The sequence below is a fragment of the Dendrobium catenatum genome, unplaced genomic scaffold, assembly GCF_001605985.2.
Source record: "Dendrobium catenatum unplaced genomic scaffold, ASM160598v2 fragScaff_scaffold_3, whole genome shotgun sequence".
Lineage (NCBI taxonomy): Eukaryota > Viridiplantae > Streptophyta > Magnoliopsida > Asparagales > Orchidaceae > Dendrobium > Dendrobium catenatum.
Window position 1 is genome coordinate 48763 of NW_021318465.1, and position 21481 is coordinate 70243.

At 35.8% G+C, this 21481-nt stretch overlaps 1 protein-coding gene across 2 annotated transcripts in view; it reads left to right on the forward strand.

Annotated features, from left to right (window-relative positions):
• The window catches only part of LOC110115201 (lycopene epsilon cyclase, chloroplastic), an 83537-nt gene that overhangs the window by 14131 nt on the left and 47925 nt on the right, over positions 1–21481 (forward strand). For both annotated transcript variants that reach the window (XM_020848373.2, XM_028694189.1), the window contains exons 3-5: positions 4079–4214; positions 4284–4394; positions 4485–4587. In XM_020848373.2, coding sequence (XP_020704032.1) covers positions 4079–4214; positions 4284–4394; positions 4485–4587 — 350 coding nt within the window. The remainder of the gene's footprint in view (positions 1–4078; positions 4215–4283; positions 4395–4484; positions 4588–21481) is intronic.

Here is a 21481-nt window from a genome sequence, read left to right on the forward strand (position 1 = left end):
TGTTTATGCAAGTAAGGAGACAGTGAAGAGGAGGCATCTTTGGGAGGTTGTTCAAGAGGCTTCCAATAGAGATATTCCTTCTATTGTCGGAGGGGATTTTAATTGTATTTTGTCTCAAGAGGACAAGAAGGGTGGTAGAAGGTTTAAAACCAATCAAGGCTCTTTGGACATGTTGAAGTTCATGAATGAGAATGACTATTATGAAGTTGGTTTTGTTGGACCAAGGTATACTCGGTGCAATAACAAAGAGTGGTGGAGGGAGGATTTTGGAAAGGCTTGATAGATGTATTCTTAACTCCTTGGCCATCAACAAAATCCAAATTACATTGGTTAGACATCTTGTTAGAGTTGGTTCGGACCATTGTCCGATTGTTCTTAAGATGTTCGAGATGACTTGTAAAGGTAGAAGTGGCATAAAGTTTGAAGATACTTGGCTTCCTTTAGGACTGCTGAGCATATTGTCTCTAGTAGGTGGAAGAGACCTTTTTTGGGGGATGACATGGAGGTTCTTAATAAAAAATGTAAAAAGACATTGAAAGATTTATTTTATTGGAGCAAGACTAGATTGAAGAATTTCTCTTTGGAGAAAGACAAATTGAAAGCTGAAATTCTGGTTTTACAAGATGAAGAATCAAAGCATGGGTGGTTGAATGAGGATAAACTGTGGTTACTTAAAGCTAAAGTTAAAGAATTAAATGTTGTGCTGAATAATCTCAATACTTGGTGGAGACAAAGAGCTAAAGCAAAATGGGTTAAGGATGGTGATGCAAATATCAAATTTTTCCATTCCTTTGCAAACTCTAGAAGGAATGTCAACTGGATTTCTCAAGTGAAGGATTCTAATGGGGTGCTGTCAGATGATCCAGGAACGATTGAGGAGGAGTTCATGAGATTTTTCCAGGTGAAATGGAAATCAAGGACCTGCAGCTTTACTGGGTGGCCAAAGCCGTGGACCTCTTTGCTGGACAGTGATAAGGAAATGCTGAACAGAGAACTGAATGAAGCTGAAATCAGTGATGTTATCTTGAATTTGGGAAATAACAGAGCTCCGGGCTTTGATGGTATTACCTAATCTTTTTTCAAAGCTTTTTGGAAGATCATTAGAGTGGATGTAGTGCGGGCTGTGCAGCAGTTTTTCCACACTGGTTCGATGAATAGGGATTGGAAAGACACAATAGTTGTGCTTATTCCCAAATCTTCTAATCCAAGTACTCCCTCAGCATACCGTCCTATCAGTTTATGCAATTCAATTTATAAAATTGTTGCTAAAATCTTGCTTAACAGAATGGTGGAGATTATGCCTAGGATTATTTCTGAAGAACAAGCGGCTTTTGTGAAGGGTAGGTCTATCTCTGATCATCTTCTTCTTGCTCAGGAAGTTTTCAATAAGCTGAGGTTTTCCAAAGCATGTAATGGATTCTTGGCAATCAAAGTGGACATGGAGCAAGCTTATGATAGTATGTGTTGGTCTACTTTGGAGAGAATGTTGATAGAATTGGGTTTCCCTTCCAGGTTTGTTCATTTGGTAATGGATTGTATTATTGATCCAAGATTTTCTATTGTGATTAATGGATCTAATTCTGGTTGGATTGAAGGGAAGAGTGGCTTTCGCCAAGGGTGTCCTCTGTCACCTTTTCTGTTTATTCTTTGCTCACAACTTCTTTCCAACGCCTTTTGGAGTAGGGATAATGAGGTGGGTATTAGAATTTCTACTAATGCTCAGAGGATTTCCCATCTGTTATTTGCAGATGATATTTTGTTGTTTTTGGAAGCCAAATGGAACGTCATGAAGAAAGTTAGAAAGATATTGGAGGATTATTGTAAGTGGACTGGTCAAAAAATTAATTACCATAAATCTTCTTTGGTTTGTGGTAATTCGGCGGACAGGAGGAGGAGAGTGCAGATTTCCAGATTCATGGGTATTAAGCTTGTTGATGAAGTTGAGTATTTGGGCATCAAGTTGGCTTTGAGACGCTTAAGGAAGGCTGATTTTTAGGGATTATTTGATAAATCCTGTAAGAAAATCAATGTTTGGGGAAATAGGTTTGTCTCTTTTGCAGGTAGGATGGTGTTGGTTAAATCTGTTTTTCTTTCTCTTCTGGTTTTTACCATGACTCATTCTCTTGTTCCAATGAAAACTTTATTGGAGTTTGAGAAGATTTGTAGAGATTTTATATGGAATAAATGTGATGGAAAGAGGGGTCTTCATTACATGGCTTGGGATCATGTTTGTAAGCCTAAGGAGTATGGAGGTTGGGAAGTTCAATCAGCTGTGGATAGAAGGGATGCTATGAGATCTAAATTTGCTTGGAAGTTGATTGATAATCCTGAATCTATGTTAAGCAGACAACTTAATGCTAAGTATGGAGATAATTGGTGGTAGTATCGGCTGTATGGGAGTTCCTGCACATGGAAGATTCTGTTTTTAGGGTGGAATGCTCTCAGGGAAATTGTTAGATGGAAAGTTGCTGATGGGGTAAAAATTAATGTGCTGAAGGACATATGGATTCTGGATAAATCTCTAATCAGGTGGCCAACGTTTGTTACTATGTTTGAGGATGAAGATGTTACCCTGGATAGTTTCATCACGGATGGCAGCTGGGATCTGATGAAACTCAGTCAGTTCTTTGGGACTGATCTTATGGATCTCATATGCAAGGTTCAGATTTCTCCCTGTTTGTCTGGAGATAGTATGGAGCTGAGGTTTAAAATGTCTGGGAAGTCAATTTCTACTCTAATTATGGAAGAAAAGTATAAGAACATGGGTGGTGTTGTTCCATTCAATTGGGTATATAAATTGAAGTTGAATGTTAGGCTTGAGGTGTTCTTATGGCGGCTGTTCTTGGATGCTTTGCCTACAGCTGATTTCCTCTTTAGAAGAAAGCTTGCTGATGATCCCCTGTGCCCATTGGGCTGTGAAGTAGTGGAAGATAGCAATCATATTACTACCTACTGTTGTAAACTGCGGAAGGTGCTGGATGTACTGAGAGGGTGGGGATATCAAATACCCGTTTAAGTGGGTGGTTTGAATGTTTGGTGGATCTTAAGCGGCATAAAAATGATAATTTGATGTTGATTAAAATGTATTTTACTGTTATTTGGTTTGTTTGGAACCACAGGAACAAGGTCAAGCATGGAAATCCTGAAGAAAGCAATGTGTTCATTGCTATTTCTATTCTCAGTTTTATCAGCCAGGATCGTTCACATATTATTCAATCGGGTAACTGGGTTGTTAATCAGTCCTTTGGGTTGTCTTTTGATAAATGGCAACCTCCTCCCCCGGTTGGATTAAGATCAACATTGATGCTTCTTTGAAGGGAAATTATGACGCTGGTATTGGAGGTATTGTAAGGGATTGCAAAGGGAGGTTCTTACTTGCGTTTGGGAGAAAGAAAATGCATTGGGACATAGCCCAATTGGAGATGGCGGCCATTGCAGATCTGAAGGAAGTCTTACATGGCAGATTTGAAGGAGTTGAAGGCATTATAGTTGAAGGTGACAATAAGAATGTTATTGATATTCTTCATAACGTGCACATTATACCGAAGAATATGAATAGAAGATTGGTGATTGAAGATTCTTCTTTTCTTTATGAGGTAAATAATGTGATTTTTCATTGGGTAAAACGTAGTTGTAATAGATTAGCAGATTTTTGTGCTAATCATGCCTTTTCTTCTGATTTTCTTTGGGATTTGTTTTGTGAAAATGATTTACCATCTTCCTTTTGTAATATGGTAAAGGAATATTGTGTAAGAGTTCCTCACATTTAGTAGTTTGTAATTAGGCTTTGTTTCCCTTTCTATGCACTTTTAGCATTCTTCAAAAAAAAAAAAAAAAAAGAGTTAGCAAATAGTTTCCTAATAAGACACTGAAATGCCATTTTAAAGGTTATGATGTGAGGAAAAATTGAACTTCTTTAGATGTTTATTCTTCTACTGACAGTTTTCCATTGTGAAGCATGCAGCATCTGTATTTAACATTGATATGCTGACCATTCAGCTTTATGCGATATGTACAGCTCTAGAACTTTGATCAATTAATATCACTAGCATTAGAAGGCAGTAATTTCTTTGTATAGGCCTTGGACTGGAAGGTTGTATTGAGCATGTTTGGCAAGATACCATAGCATATCTTGATAGCAACGATCCAATTCTGATAGGCCGTGCATATGGTAGAGTTAGCAGGCACTTGTTGCATGCTGAGTTGTTGAGAAGGTATGCAAGAACAGAAAATTCTTAGCCATTTATGAAGGAAAATTTTTAGACTGCTGATAATTTCTCCAGGTGTCAGGAAACTGGTGTTAGATTTCTTGACTCAAAAGTGGAAAAGATTATTGAAGCAAGTGATGGTTCGAGTGTTGTTGTCTGTGAAGGTGACCTCATGATTCCTTGCAGGTATATAAATTATAATAATTATAATACAAATTATAAATTCTTTACATTTAGTTGAAGCCAAAGTAAACGTTTTCTCCTGTAAATGTCCAGGCTTGCCACTGTTGCATCTGGAGCTGCTTCAGGGAAACTTCTCCAATATGAGGTAGGGGGTCCTCGTGTGTCTGTGCAAACAGCTTATGGAGTGGAAGCTGAGGTAGGTGTTGCAACTATGTTTTTATTAGTGCGTTTATTTTTTTCAGTTGTTATTCTGTCTCACTCAACTTATTGCATATTTTCTCTCACTTCATTGGCCAGAAAAAAATCCTTTTTTTTCCTCGAGAGAAAAGATAAGTGCTGTCAATTAATTACCGAAAGATGCTATTGTTTACTGTAACGTACATTTGTTAAGGATTCAGCGACAACTGAATATGTTTTAGTGCTTCCTTGGAGATAATGTGAAATTACTTGAACAATAGCTTTCTTTAAAGCAATCAAATAATATTCATATAAAGAGATGATTGAAAAGCATCACGGTTTCTGAAAATTTGTCAAGTGTCAAAATGATCTATAGATATTAATGTTGGAGTTTAGTAGGGTGGGGCGATAAAGAAAGTGGGAACTCTACAAAATATTGGGATTTGTAATGTCTGTCAAATTAAAGTGGAATGATTTCTAGAAGCCTTTAAGCTCATGCTAGAAATTATATTTCTTAAAGTTGGTGTGTTGATAGTTCGATATCTATTTTCTTCTTTCTTTGGTGGATGATAATTGTAGAGCTAATGTGAAAATAATGCATGTTGTTGCTCAATACTATCTTTTTTTGCTTATTCTCCTCACCTTATCATGTGAGATGGAGAAGAGGAACCCTCTTATATATAATCTGGATAATGTAACTGTGCTTCAACTTGGGAGTCTTTTTCTTTAAACGGGGAAAGAGAAATAGAAAAAGGGATCCAAAAAGCAAAAAAAAAAAAATTATTCCAATTTTATGAAACTCATCAAAAGGTTTTATGTACAAAGAGAGTGAAAACAATAGTTTCGGAAAACGCTAGTTCCTTTAGTCTTTTTGATCTTAGCTTAATGGAACAATATGCTACTGCTAAAACATCAATGAATTTAAATTTTAAATCTTAAGAAATGATACTTGCTTCTTGTGTTAAAATCTCTCTCCAACGATAAGAAGTTATTCAATCATATCATATATATTTAATGGTCTATAATGGTTAAATGAGAATTTAACTTTTAATATGACAAAATGGAGAAAAAGGATTCATGTAGCCAACCCCACATAGTGGGATAAAGGCTTGATGTTGTTGTTATTGTTGTTGGTCTCTAATGGTCCCCCACTATGAAAAAAAAGGGACAATTAGTTACATAACACCCAAATTTTGATTATTTATAAGACTAGAACTCATATATGTATAGTTTGTAAATGACTTTTGTGTGCAGAACTCCATCACAATTTCTTTTTATTGCACAAAATGAAAGATTATTTGATAAAAGAAAGTGCATAAAATAGTGTATCCCTTCATTTCTAATGAAGTTTTGAGCCATTATTTTTTTCCTTAAAAAATTTAGATGGGCCACTAATTAGGGTGGGATGATAAAGGAATATATTCTGGTCTTGTTAGTTGATATGCATCCTTTTTTTCCTCCATCACTCTTTACCCAGAAATTCAACAGTTACCTTTATGGAGAGCTCTACCTGGTATGGTGCTTTAAGATGAAGTTGATTTTTTCTGCCTTCGTTATTTAGTGTTTGCCTATATTATGATAATTGTCCGATTTGAACTTATTTTCGACATCGACTATTTAATTAATTAAATTTACATTTGTTATTGAATATTTTTGTCTTTTAGAAAATTTGAATTTTATTTTATTGGGATTATTTTTTCCTTTTTATTTTTATTAGGACTTATTTACTAATAATTATGTCATTTCTTTGTTTGCGTTATTCCTAGGTCGCCCTCACTACAAATAGGGACCTCTTAGGCTAGGTTAAGATATTGATTCTGGAGTTAAATTTTAAGATTTTCATATAGCCACTAGCTAATCTCCCTCATGTAACTATCATGTATCTATCTTCTCCTAATGCTGCATCAACACATGTCCAAAATCCTATGATCATATCTCAAACCAATGCATTGCATTAAGGCTAAGGTTCAACATAATTACACCAAACATATCCCCAAATATGCATCTAAAGTCATGATATTTTTTCAAGCACTTCCAAAGAATGCTATAGTGTGTGTGATAAAAATCAAGAACCACCCTCCATTTCCATGTTTGCTTGGCCAATCGCTTCTCCCTCTAAATCCTAATTTGGTGTTTTTTCAAAAAGCCATAAATCTCCCCATCTCTTGTCTCATGTATCTATCTCCTAGTAATGCTACATCAACACATGTCCAAAATCTTATGATTATATCTCAAATCAATGCATTGCATTATGGTTAAGTTTCAACATGATTACACCAAATATATCATCAAATATGCATTTAAAATCATGAATCAAGCCATGTTTGTCAAGCACTTCCAAAGAATGCAATAGCATGTGTGATAAAAATCAAGAACCCACCGTTTCAATGTTTGCTTGCCAACCGCTTCTCTCTAAATCCTAATAAGTTTTTATATTGTTTTCTTTATAAGATTTGCTTTATCCCTAAGTCTCCCTCATCATAAAAAGGGACCTCCAAGGCTAGGTTAAGATATTGATTGTATAATAAAATTTTAAGATCTCTTTTATAGCCGCGAATTCATCTCTCTTGTCTGGCTAATTATATATCTATCTCCTCCTAATGCTGCATCAACATATCCAAAATATCTTATGACCAAAACCAGTGCATTGCATTAAGGTCAAGGTTCAACATAATCACGCCAAATACACCATGAAATACACTTATCTAGTCATGCTTTGTCGACCACTTCCAAAGAATCCAAACATGCATGTGCTAAACATCAAGAAACCACCATTTTCAGGTTTGCTTGGTCAACCGCTTCTCCTCATAAATCCTAATTTTAATTTATTATTTTTTTTAAAACCATAGATCCCTCCATATACTACAGGAAAATCACGTATTATCGTCAGATTTCCTACGGAAAAATTTTCTAAGGTAAAGCCAGTGTCGAAAAAATTTTCTATCATGAAAAAGCCGTTGGAAAATTTTTCTGCGAAATTTTTCAGCCAGAAATTTTTTGGTGGTTGTCTGGAGAAAAAAAGCCGTCGGAATAATTAAAAAAATAAGCTCGAGCTGGTTGCCCGACCGCGCTGCCCCCTCGCCCACTTCCCATGTGGTGACGCCTGGGATTCGAACACACAAACTTGTGCAAATATTTCAAAGAGTCTACCACTTTGTTGTAGTAAAATATGTTACAAAATTTATTGTTTTATATTTAAATAATAATACTAATATTAAAATGTAGAATAAATTGAAATAAAATATTCAAATTAATAAAGAATTAAAATAAGATATTAAATTGATAATTAATTAAAATAAGCTATTAAATTAATAATGAATTAAACTAAATTATTAAATATATAATTAATGAAAATGAGCTATAAAATTATTAATTAATTAAATTACAAATATATAATTTTTTTTTGGAAATTATTAAAATCCGTCGGAAAATCTGCCTAATAAATCAGTTAGAAATATTTCATTGTAATTCGTTGGAAATCCACCGGAATATTGTCCGTTGGAAATCTGTCGGTAATGAACATTTTTCTTGTAGTGATCTCTTGCTCCCCTCTTCCAAAGATTGTTTGGTTGAATGAAATCACTCTTGCCAAGATGGCTTTTCCGAATATTATTATCTAGGAAGTTTATTTGTTGTCATATTTTTTAATATTTGTTTTATCCCAAAGTCTCCCCCACTATAAATAGGGACCCTTAAGGCTAGGTTAAGGTATTGATTATGGAAGAAAATTGTATGATTTACTTATGGCCGCTAGCTCATCTCTCTCATCTAACTATGAAGTATCTATCTTTTCCTTATGCTACATCAACACATGTCAAAATCCCATGGCCATAAAACAATGAATTACTTAAGGTCAAGGTTGAACATAATCACACAAAATCCTACCTAATACACATCTCAAATCATGAATCAAGCCATTCTTTATTGACCACTTCCAAAGAATGCAATAGTGCGTGTGCTAAAAATTAAGAACCCTTCATTTCCATGTTTTCTTGGCCAAAGATACCCCTCGTAAATTTTGATTTGGTGTTTTTTTATAAAAAAAGCCATTAATCTCTCCATCTCTTGTCCCCCACTAGCACCTAACTTACACACAAGATTGTTTGCTTGTATGAAGCTAGTGCACTTGCCAAACTTTACCTGGATTTTGTGGAATATTATTATCTAGAAAGAATATTTATTATTCTTTTTAATATTTGATTTCGTATTAATTGGATAACTCATCACAATGTTTGTGAAAAGCATGGTGGATATTTTATAACGTTAGTGAGCCTTGATGTTTGACCCCCTTGGAGAATGCACTTCAATGTTGTGAAGACTGTGATGGAGCTATCCAATGAGATTAGCTTTAATGCCCAAGGAAAATCCTCAAGGGAGAAGGGGCTTAATGCTTGGTAAACACCATCTTAAATGGTTAATCACATGGAATGGGTATCATGATGGCTAATGAAAAGACTTATACCCTTAAGACTATGGTTGTATTCTTACTTCACCTAAATGTGTTTCAAAATCATGGCTTCAAATCTTAATGCCATGTGAGAAAGGCTAAGCCAAATAGGGATGGGTCTTATGACCTCTCTTTATAGGCAAGACGATATGAAAGCATATCATAGTTATGTGATGCAAAAATATAACATTATCTTAGACCTATAAGCTAACAATCTCAAGGACATGTGTTGACCACCAATTTGGACCTGCTCGAGGTTGGTTCAATAAATCAAAGATTATTTTAATGATTCAAATATATCCAATATTCTAGAACTTAAGTCCTCTCTTCACAAACTTTTATGACTTGTCTACCAATCTGACTTGTCGGCAAGCCTCCCTTATAATAAGCTCTCAAATTGATTGATCGTCCAACCTGTTTAGCCCACATGATTTTTCCCACCCATTGATGCATTTTTACCCTCCTTATCATATTATGGTATATTAACTGATGTTTGATTGGTCAATAATATGGTGAACCAGTACTAGTCATTCTTTAACATGTTGATAACCATCGGCTCGTCACCAGCCCTTTGATCCATTGATTTATCATTATCGGTGATCTGGGGCCTTTTGTGCACTCGTCAACTGGCAAGATGAGCAAATCTCACCTTATCGGCCTTTCCAAACCCTTACACACTCACTTTTGTTGATGGTTTCTATTGTCACTACCTCTCTCCTAAGTCATTCCTCAATCTAAGCGACCACATCTTGCAGTCTCATCTTATTGTCATCTTTACTTTCTTCATATCATTGCCATTCCCATGTAATGTAAAATCAAAATTTGAAAAGCCTCCTATCCAACTATTAATTTTGAGTACATGGAAGATGAGACATCTTTCTCTTCTTAGTCAACCCTTCACTTAACCTTTTCACAATGATAGCCAAGGCCACCTCCTTTTTGCCTTTTAAAAAAGCCCAGTGCATAAGTGCTTCGAGTTAACACTCTTGTCTTCCTTAGATTGTAACTTTTGGTTCTTTAGAGTTCCTAGCACTCAAACTTTCTGATGCATTTGTCTGTACCTTATTGTTTTCCTCTTAAGTTGTTAACATACCTTGATTGTTGTCCCTCCTATACTCTATAATATACATTTATTCTTTTCGACCGCATGCATATCGTTGGGTCTTCTTTCACTCGATCACAAATATGTGCACCAAACGCATTGTTACTCCTTGGATCTTATAGATCATGTGTTTTTTTGTCAGCTTCATCTCCCTGAGTTCCTTCTCTCATGTGTTATTCAACACCTCTCACATTTGTATGTGCCCTAGCACTAACACCCATCGATCCTCCACAAGATTTCTTTGACCTCACTCCTTTGTGAGGCCACCTAAAATTATCAATCCCCATAGCTACAGCTTTGTAAAAGACAATTTCTTTTCCCCTTCCCTCTTTCTTCTCATGTAAGTTTTCCCATCCATTAATATTGCCAATGTTGGATCCCCTACCTAGTTGTCTTTACTTACCACCAGCATGAGATGGAAAAGGAGGGATAGAACCCATTTACAACAAAATCTAGGCTTTAAGAATCCTCAAAAACACCCTTGTTGCAAAACTTTGTCTAACTTATGATTTTAGGAGATTCTATCCAACAAGAAAAACATATACCCGTTAGCTTTGATACCCAGCTTCTCAATTTCGCTAGCAAAAATGTGCCATGCGTTTATCTCTATCCCTAGTTGACTGGCAACTAGTGCCTGCTAGTTCATTAATTTTGATTTGTCACTATGTGGTAAGTGCATGTCGGCCCATAATGGGCTCCAAAAATTTGAGCCCTAGCCACCATAGTCTCTTGCTGGAAGATGTTAAGTGTATTTCAAGTCAAGTTTCTAGAAGCTAGATTAAATTTGAGGTAAGGCACTACATGGAGATTTCACCGTTCTCTTGAACTTATGATCTAGTTTTAGGTTTCCCAGTTGCACAAGTCCCAATGGTTAATTTACCCTATCCAATAATAGGAGAGAACTTTCGATTAAAGCTAGTTACTAGATATGCACTAAGAGCTTGGCATATACGAATGATCTTTGTCAGCTGCCTCGAGTTAACACTTTGGTCTTCCTAGTTGTTTAGATTGTAACTTTTGGTTCTTTAGAGTTCCTAGCACTCAAACCTGCTGGCAGATTTGTATGTACCTTATTGTTTTCCTCTTAAGTTGTTAACATACCTTAATTGTTGTCCCTCCTATCCTCTATAATATACACTTATTCTTTTTGACCGCCTGCATGTCGTTGGGTCTTCTTTCACTCCATCACATATCTGTGCACCAAACACATTGTTAGTCCTTGGATTCTTATAGCTCATATGTTTTTTTGTCAGCTTCACCTCCCTGAGTTCCTTCTCTCATGTGTTATTCAACACCTCTCACATTTGTATATGCCCCAGCACTAACACCCGTCGATCTTCCACAAGATTTATTTGACCTCACTCCTTTGTGAGGCACCTAAATTTATCAATCCACATAGCTACAGTTTTGTAAAAGGTAATTTCTTTTCCCCTTCCCTCTTTCTTCTCATGTAAGCCTTCCCATCCATCAATATTGCCTTTGTCAGGTCCCCTACCTAGTTGCCTTTACTTACCACTAGCATGAGATGTTGAAGGAGGGATAGCACCCATTTAGAACATAATCTAGGCTTCTTGTAAGAATCCTCGAAAACAACCTTGTTGCAAAACTTTATGTCTAACTTATGATTTTAGGAGATTCTATCCAACAACCAAAAGATATACTTGTAGCTTCGATACCCAGCTTCTCAAATTAGCCAGCAAAAATGTGCCCTACGTTTATCTCTATCCCTAGTTGACTGGCAACTAGTACCTGCTAGTTCACTAATTTTGATTTTTCACTATGTGGTAAGTGCATGTCGGCCCATTATGTGCTTAAAAAATTTGAGCTTAGCCACCTTAGTCTCTCATTGGGAGAGGTTAAGTGTATTTCTAGTCAAGTTTCTAGAAGCTAGATTAAATTTGAGGTAAGACACTACATGGAGATTTCACCCTTCTATTACGAGAACTTATGATCTAGTTTTAGGTTTCCCAATTGCACAAGATCCAATGGTTAATTACCCTATCCAGTAATAGGAGAGAACTTTCGATTAAAGCTAGTTACTAGATATACACTAAGAACTTGGCATATACGAATGATCTTTGTCAGCAGTTATGAGTTGCTTCATCCAAGTGAATATTATAGACCTGATTGGATGTTTTTCTAAGAGAATAAATTTCAGTCGATCTTAGTTGCACAAGATCCCATGGTTAATTACCCTATCCAATAATAGGAGAGAACTTTTGATTAAAGCTAGTAACTAGATATGCACTAAGAGCTTGGCATATACGAATGATCTTTGTCGGCAACTATGAGTTGCTTCGTCCAAGTGAATCTTATAGACATGGTGGATGTTTTTCTAAAGGAATAAATTTAAGTCGATCTTAGTTGCACAAGACCTAATGTTTAATTACCCTATCCATTAATAGGTGAGAACTTTCAATTAAAGCTAGTTACTAGATATGCACTAAGAGCTTGGCATATACGAATGATCTTTGTCGGCAGCTATGAGTTGCTTCGTCTAAATGAATTTTAGAGACCTGAGTGGATGTTTTCTAAGGGAATAAATTTAAGTCGATCTTAGTTGAGGGCTTTGTGCCCTATCAAGTGCATACTATGATTTATCACTAAAGAGTTTTAACCATTGTGAAACTTGCGAAACTTGCGGTATTCAACAATGTCATTTTATGGCGAAACTATTTTGTTAGAGGGCCTAATTAACTTTGCTATTTCCGTTTTGTTATTTTTGATCTTATTAACTTTGCTAACCTGCTTGTAGAGGATCATATTCGACCTGAGTACATTTCATTTTTTTTCTCTCTATGCAACATTATCAGACAAGTTTAGATGTTTTGTATGCTAGCCGGAGAATATATGGATTAGCTTGAATTTTAAGAAAAAGTTATTCAAAGTTACGTAATATTGGCCCACTTTTGGAGTCATCATGCATTTTTTTGTAGCAGGAGAGATTTTCATTCTTCTTAATCCATGTGGTATTCTTAAGCATTAAATTGATTAAATACAATAGTCTGGTACATGCAGATAAGTTTGAATTTAAGAAGAGATGTAATTTTTTTTAATAGTTGAGTGTTCACATGTTTTTAAAAATGGAAGGGATTTGATTCACTTCATTTCATTTTTAACTCGACAACATTATTGAACCTTAAATTTGGAGTTTTGATATATTGGTCAGAGTACATGCAGGTGAACTTAAATAAAAAAAAAAGTTTGTAACTTTTAAAGAAGTGATTGAAGCTTTGTGAAGCGATCGTATGCTTCTCGAAGTATGTAAATTTTAGTTCACTTCACCTTTTACTTGAGCAGCATTCTCAAATCTTAAATTTAGGAGTTTGGTATATTTGGTTGGAGTACATGTGTGTGTTTTTAAATTTAAAAAGAACTTTTTGATTTTTAAAATGATTGGATGCTTTGTAAAGTCGTCGCACGCTTTTCAAATCAAGACTTTTAGTTCATGTCTTTAACATGCGCCGTATTCTCAGATTTTATGTTTAGTATTTAGTGTGATTGTCGGAGCACATGCGGGTGTATTTATTTCGAGAAAATGATTTTGAAAATTTTAAAATAAATGCAGACTTGCGCAGCATCTTAGACCTTATGCTTGAACATGTTGCATGCTTGTTGGAGCAAATGTAGATAAATTGATTTTTGTTATCATAGGTGTTGCACATGTTGTTTGATGCATTTGCATGATATTTGTGTATGTTTCAAGGTGCATATGCACATTGCACTTGCATACTTAGTAATACACTTGTTGGACACATATTTCTCAAGACATTTGCATATTTGTATGATGTTCAACATGCTTACACTGTCACAGGTACATTTAAAATTTCTTTTGTGTGCTTGCACAATACATTTGCTCGTTCTAACTAATTTACACTATATATTTAGGGGGCATGTGGACAAGATTTCTTTTGATGATTTGATATTTCCCACACAGTTTGTCAAAATGGTTGTGAGACCCATGATACACAATAGAGCATTGCTTAGTCTTATTTGAAAAAATTTCATTTATGAGTTCTAATGCTCATTCGCAAGGCATACGGCTTATTCGTTGGATGTGTGCGAACCTTTTTTTTAGCATTTAATATGTACATTGGTTGGGGCACTTGTATACCCATGACATGCAATTGGTTTGATTATTATTATTTTTATTTAGAAATTCATATTATTGCAATTGTTTGTGTTGTGAGAGTTTGACATGACAATTATTCACGTGAATGTACTATTGGAGTGTCCTTGTGACTTACATTTAAGTTTATTATTCTTCGCATCCTGTTAATTTGTGTGTTGCTGATTTTTTGAGTGTCATGAGTTCTAATCCAAAATGAATTTCGCACCGTCCTTTATATTTTCTCATTTGGTTGGACTTTTGCTAAGTGGGTCCCATTGCGAACAACAAATGCAAACAATTTGTGAACGACGATGTGTGACATACAATACTTATATTGTTCGTACTTGTGCAAGAATTTGAAATGCCAACAAGCAACAAATGCAAACACTCATAAGCCACTATAAAGATCTTCGAAAACCAAAACACTCTTTCAGTTGACATTAGCTAGTTAGCAAATGAAAGCTATAGTCCCTTACAAATATTGAAAATCAGTGTGTGTTGAACGTGGCAGTGCTCTCTAATCGACATCCGAGTAGAGTCAATGATATTCTTCACGACAATCATGTAGGAAAAGATAGTAGCCCCTACTATATCCACTTGCAAGTACTGACAGAAGTTTGTAGTGAGCACATCAGCCTACTTGTAGATAATGACGGTAGATAAGATGCGAAAGCAATAATTTTCTTACAACTGGTATCGGGTGTCTTGAAGATACAAGTGGCAGTTGCCGCAAGAATTGAAAGATTCACAAGCCTAAGCTTATCAGCCAGCATGAATGGAGAAATTAAAGTTGAGGGTAACTCAACCCTATTGCCAAGTACCAATATACAAATAAATATGTTCACCCGATTACAAGCGGCAATGAGCAACATGTGGAACCCCTTAAGTAAAAGAAAGCTAAACTCTAAACATTGAGGTGCCTTTTGGTGTAATGATTAGAATTTTCGTAAAAAACTCCGTAATTAAGCGTGCTCATCTCAGAGTAATTCTGGGATGGGTGACCTACTATGAAGTTACACCAACAGGACAAATCCGTGAGGCTCTTAGGCTAAGGCGGAAAATATATAGATAGGAAAGAATTTGGGCTGTTATAAATGACATCGGAGCAATACATCAGCTGGAAGATGGGAACTAAGTATCATACAAGACAAAGTGCTACGCCATAGGAGCCATCTCTTGAACCTTATATGGGGCAAAGTGCTATATGGGACCTATCATTTGTAAGAAATGGTTGAAAATCATAGCAAAATGCCGAAAAGCCATAACAAATACTAGCTCCTACGAGCCACTGTAGGAGACTCATCATATACACAAGTTGCTATCTCCAAATGGATACAGAGGACCACCAACAAATACCGTAACGTCCTTACAGTTGGCGATAATCAAAGCAAATATAACAACCTCCAATAGACACTGAAAATTAATACACAAGCAAACACAATAGATTGCTAGTCAATGTGTATAGAGAAAACATGATGCAACAACATCTCTACCATCGATAACCATGCAAATGACAATGCACGTTACATGTTACTTACAAGTAAAAATGAAGGCCCACAATTCATACAAGAAATGTGCGGTGAATATGGTGATTTATCAGCAATCACATATGTTGGATGCTAATATCCTTAAGAAAATCATCCAACATCAGTTCGCAAATGAGCATGTTAATCTACTTGCAAGCAGTGATAGTAAAAATGTTGCAGGACTACAACAAACACAAGTTCTTTTAGGCTGCTGTCAAAGACCCATCCTAGGTGCAACAAGTTACCTACAAACATGGGGAGTAGGCATATGATGAACACAAGCGTTCCCAAGCTGTCGTAGTAGAAGGAAATGAGCGTTATGGCATATTTATAATCAGTCACCGTTCAATGTTGGGAAAATACATTGATCCATTGCAATCAAACACCAAATGATATGCAACAAATACAATTCCCACGGGCCCTAATAGGAGATCCGCTATACACACAATAGGTCATATACGAACAAAATTCCATATGGCTACAACGAATGTAAATGCCTACGAGCCACGGTAGGAACCCTGTTTTACATTCAACATGTTGTTTGTAAGCAAAGGCGAGTGACATGCAACAAATGCCAACACCCACTGTATAATAATCTACTTGCAGAAAATGATAAGTAGTGCATGATAATTTACATGTACCAAACAGATAAATGATCACAGTACGACGCCACGCCATCGGATCTGCAACACTCGTACAAGCGGACTGGAGTGAATAAGCTCTCAAGCGAAGTGCTACACTCACTTAAATGACAATTGTTTGCTTAGCCGAAATATTCCAAAAATGTCCCAGCATGTGCACTACAACATTTATATACAAATGCATAGAAATGTACATACAATCATACATTTGCATGGTCCCTAACGAGCTTGTTATGACTTATGTGTACACACATGACGTCTATGGATGCTGTGCGGGTCAAATGATGAATCCAAGTTCGAATCTGATCATTCTATATGGGTCAATAGGAGTTTACATGGTTCGAACCATCAAACGAATATACGGCCGTGACGTTGGCCGGAATATTTGTTTTATACATTCATATTAGGCCTTCAAGGCTTATAACTAAGAAAATCCAATGACAAATCTGATTCTATATCGCAAACAAACATAGTCGACAAGGTTCAATCATCAAAATACAAATGCCCATAAGATACCTCGATGATGGCCTTGTTGAACATAGATCTCAACAGGAGGGGTTAACTTCAAACATTTTAAATCCCACTCAAATACCCAGAATATTCAAAATCTAAAAATTTCAAAATCCAAATATTCAAGATTGAAATAAAATCACAAAAACACTTAAAGCAAAATCCATCCACTCTTCGCAACAGTTTGCCGAGATGGACAAATTTGAAAATATACTTCAACTCATAAAGAACTAGTGCTTGGTCGAGAATATCACTAGGATTCATTCTCAATCCATCTCTTGCCGGCAATGACATATCACGTGTCCTCTAATCGGTGCTTCTGCCACCAGATAGCACCGCAGGTAAATGATTATGGCCAGAGCCCTCTGAACCTGATGATTTGCAACCAAATGACACCTCTAAATTATTGTCATGGCTAGAGCCCATAAGTTCCTCAATGACACTAAATTCATGAGATATGAATCAATATGATATAATCGATAGGGGACAAAGCCCTTCGTTAGCTGAGGTGGACTTAAATGTCTCCTAGATAAATATCCAACCCAGTTCTATAAGGTATCCTTGGATGACGCAACCCATAGCTGCCGACAAGGATCCTTCTATTAGGTTGGGTTGACTACCTCCTCTGACTAAGTAGACCAGGGACCAATATGGCCCGAGACGACGGAACCATTGGATCTTGATTGGGTCCATCATCCATTCCCCCACCATCCGCTTTAAGTGCAAGATGATGAAATTTATGTTTTAAATATCAAATCTCCAAATTCCGAATGCCCGTGCTACTACTATATGTGAGATAACCCATATCTCTATGTATCTGATCAATGACTAGCCTTAATCGAAAGTTCGCTCTCGCTATCGGAGGGGTAATTAACTATTGGGGCTTGTGCCTATAGGAAACCAGAACTCAGATCATAAATTCCTCGTAAAATGAGGGAAAAATCTCTGGTTAGTGACTTTATCTATATACCCAATCTTCCTTCCCAAAATTTATCCAGGAACCTAATTCGTTAAAACTCCCCGAAAGCACAGGGAGGCCGGGGTGCGGATTTTCGGAGCTCACATTGCCTCATGTATTCACATATTTGGTTAGATATTCTCTCATTCACTTATATCTCTTTATGTATAGCCCAATATATTTCTTCAGATGCTTTTATGCTTTTATGCCTCCCTATAAAAACACATGATACCTTGGTCCTAATGCTTCATTACAAGTAAACATGCAGTTTGCAACCAAGTAATTAATCATACGAACCTTTCACAAATTTTGTGCAACTCATGAAAAAATCATTAACATTTATAGTATATACAAGCAATTCATAACATGTCATAACAGTGCATAAGAGTTTGCATGTACTATAGAAGGACCTAGGAGATTAATCAATGCACATAAATTAATATTCATGAATCCCAAAATGCAACTACAGGTAACATTAATAATGTTAATACTTTGCTATCAAGATACTACTACTAGAGTTTTTGTCAGCATATATAAGCCCCTAAATTACTCAAATATCATATAATAGAATGTAACCAGTGAATACTTAATAGAATCATGTTAATATATGCAAAATAAATACAACAGCATACAGGAAGTTACATAATGAAAATTGTCTATTATTGACATTATTACATTAATGACATGTGCTTAAATAAAATACATTAAATGATATGTAAAATAAAATCACTAAAATTTGAGGTAGGGTTACTGTAGTTTACTTCGTGTTGAACAATTTTTTTAACCGGCCTTACTCACAAAAATGCCTTTAAAACTTGAAGTCTTAGCTTTCTCTATTCTCTCTTTTTCTTCATTTTTCTCTCATCACTCATAGCACTAGAAATGAGAAGAGAAGCTAAAAATGAAGATTTTGGATATGATTTAGCATCTGTGTTAATAATTAAAGAAGGTATTGTTATAATTATATAAATTATTTGGTTTCAATTGTAAAATTTACATAAATTATTTTATATCTTAAAATCCTAAACTCTAAAAATTATGAAAAGATAATCAGTAATAACTAAAATATGGTATCTTGATTCTTGAACAGAACTGTCACGACCCGTCCCGGATGCTCGATCTAACGAGGCGGGTACGAAAAGTCGGACGATAGTACATTTCCAAAAGTATTAAATAACTCATCATCAAAAACTTTTCTATAAACTGAAGAGCCACTAAACACAAAAATCTAATTTACCTGTTATCATTTGCACGGCGTCTTCTGTAAACATGTTCTTCTCTTTCTGCCATTTCTTTTCTTTAGGAACTTACCTGAAACATTTAAACTTGTGGTTTGAGTTTTCTAAGTAAACTCAGTGGGTAACTATATAAATTTATCATTATAATATAATTTAACATATATTCTATCCTTTCTTAATCTTGTTTCTTTCAATTCATTATCTTAATACTTCTTTGAATATTTTCATTTAAAATAATTTGAAGTATTTGTTATCTTTAATATTTTATTTATATTTCCTTTTCCCATTTAATTTGCACAGGAGCACCGTCTCAAAGTACCCAAAGGTACAACCTTTTCCATTTGATTTCCTTCTCCCATTTCCTTCAGGTCTTCGATGCTTGATCTTCTCTTGAATCAATTTCTCTTCTTGTTGAATCCTCGCGGGATCAACACATACAACTTGATCTTTCACTTTCTAAAACCCTAAAATTCAAACAATAACTTTCATGTAAAACTTAAAATTATAATCCCATAATAAACTTATATAAAAAGAATTTCACTTACGAATGAGAATTTCTCAAACTCTCAAAATCCTTTCTCTCCCAATTTCCTTTTTCTTCGCTACAATCTCTTCCCTTTCCTTCAAGAAATATATCGTTCACTTTAAACGATGTAGGAGGAGAATTTATAGGAAAAATCCGAAAGAATTTCAACAAACCTTTTTTTTTCTAAATTTTCCTCGGTCGTTTCTTCCTTTCGTTGCAAATTCTCTCCAAACCTTTGCTTCTATAACAATAAGAACGAAAAGGAGTTGTTATTTCTTATCCTAGAAGGTAATCATTTGCTAAAATTGGAAAACGGAACTTATCTCGCTCTCGCACGAAGCCCTCGGTCGTCCGCCCGATATCTGTTCGCGCGAACTGCTTTTTCCGCGACTCTTCTGTCCGCGGTATTAATAGGTTAGGCCGGCCGGTTCACTTGAACCGGCCGGATGAACCGGTTATTACAAGAACTGTAATAAGTGAGTATTACAGCTAGCTCCCTACTATGGAGTGTCATCGGTGGAGAAGTTATATTTTTTAGATCTACTAACACTGCCAAATTGGTCCTTGGTCCGACCTGCCATTTCATGTGTAATTCAGGTCGGGTTAGTAGCTCTTCCCCTTCTCTTTGGTGTTACCCTCAGGTCCACCTAGCTTATGCACCCCATCTGTTCGATTTTTGTCTTTTATAGGTTCCACAATGCCAATTCCAAGTAGACATTAAAACCATATGTGCAGGAAGTATAGTGATAAGTTTAGGGCTTCTATATGCATAACCCAGAGCTCCATTTACATCTTGGAGAGTTGTGTTAGATGTTGATCATTAGTTGAGACCAAAATCCAATATAACACAATTCTCCCACACATTTAGTTTCATAAAATCATTACTAGATTTCCACTTTCCTAACTATGTTGACAATACCTTGTTTGTTGCATTGCAATATATGTTAATAAATATGAGTGTTGTGGAGATTGAGAACATTTGTTCTCAAAATCCCATATATATTATCTGGGTGAATCCTGGACCAATTTGTGCACCTCCCCCTGGTCTTCCTATTTACACAAAATTAGACGTTATTCTTATGGATTAGGTGAATTGAATTGTTTGTACTCTTTCAGCCCACCTAATTTGTACACATACATATTCACCTGCACACATACACCCCTTTGTATTATACTTTCTTTGAGATTTTCATCCAAGGGTTTACATTGTATTGTTAATTGCTTTTGTAATAGACATAGAGTTTATTCATTGAGAAAGCACTTGTGCTTTCAAATTTTTTTAATCGTTGTTGTAATATTTCAGGGTTAATGTAGTAAACCAATTAATGTGATAAAATCTTTATTTTCTTTGTGTGCTTATATGTATGTGCTGTTGGACCATGCCCATGCCCTAGAGAGTAGGATAGAAGATTGAGAGGGTGCCATTGTGTGATATAATTCTAGACTTGTCATGAGCCTATACAAATGATTATGTTGCATTATGCATCGTAAGTTTTGTAGAAGTCCAACAGCTAGCAACTGGAAATGAGGGAGGAGGGACGGGTGGCTCGTGAAATGTTGAGAGTCCAATCAAAAGTTACTTCGTGCCCTTGTATAGAGCTAACTAGTGCTAGAAATAGGCGGAGTTGATTGTTTAAGAGAAGAGGGCTCACTTGTGTTGAGGCCAAAGTGCTGCGCCAGCCATGTGAGAGCAGCCTATTTAAAATATGCCTCTTCACCCCTTTTGATGTCACAGTAGGAAGGGGAGGGTGGATGAGAACTGAGCGTGCTGAGATTTCCAAGTCGATATTTCTCTTATTGCGCAAGCAGGGATGGATTTAAATGATTCCATGCTAATTACATTCTGAATCACAA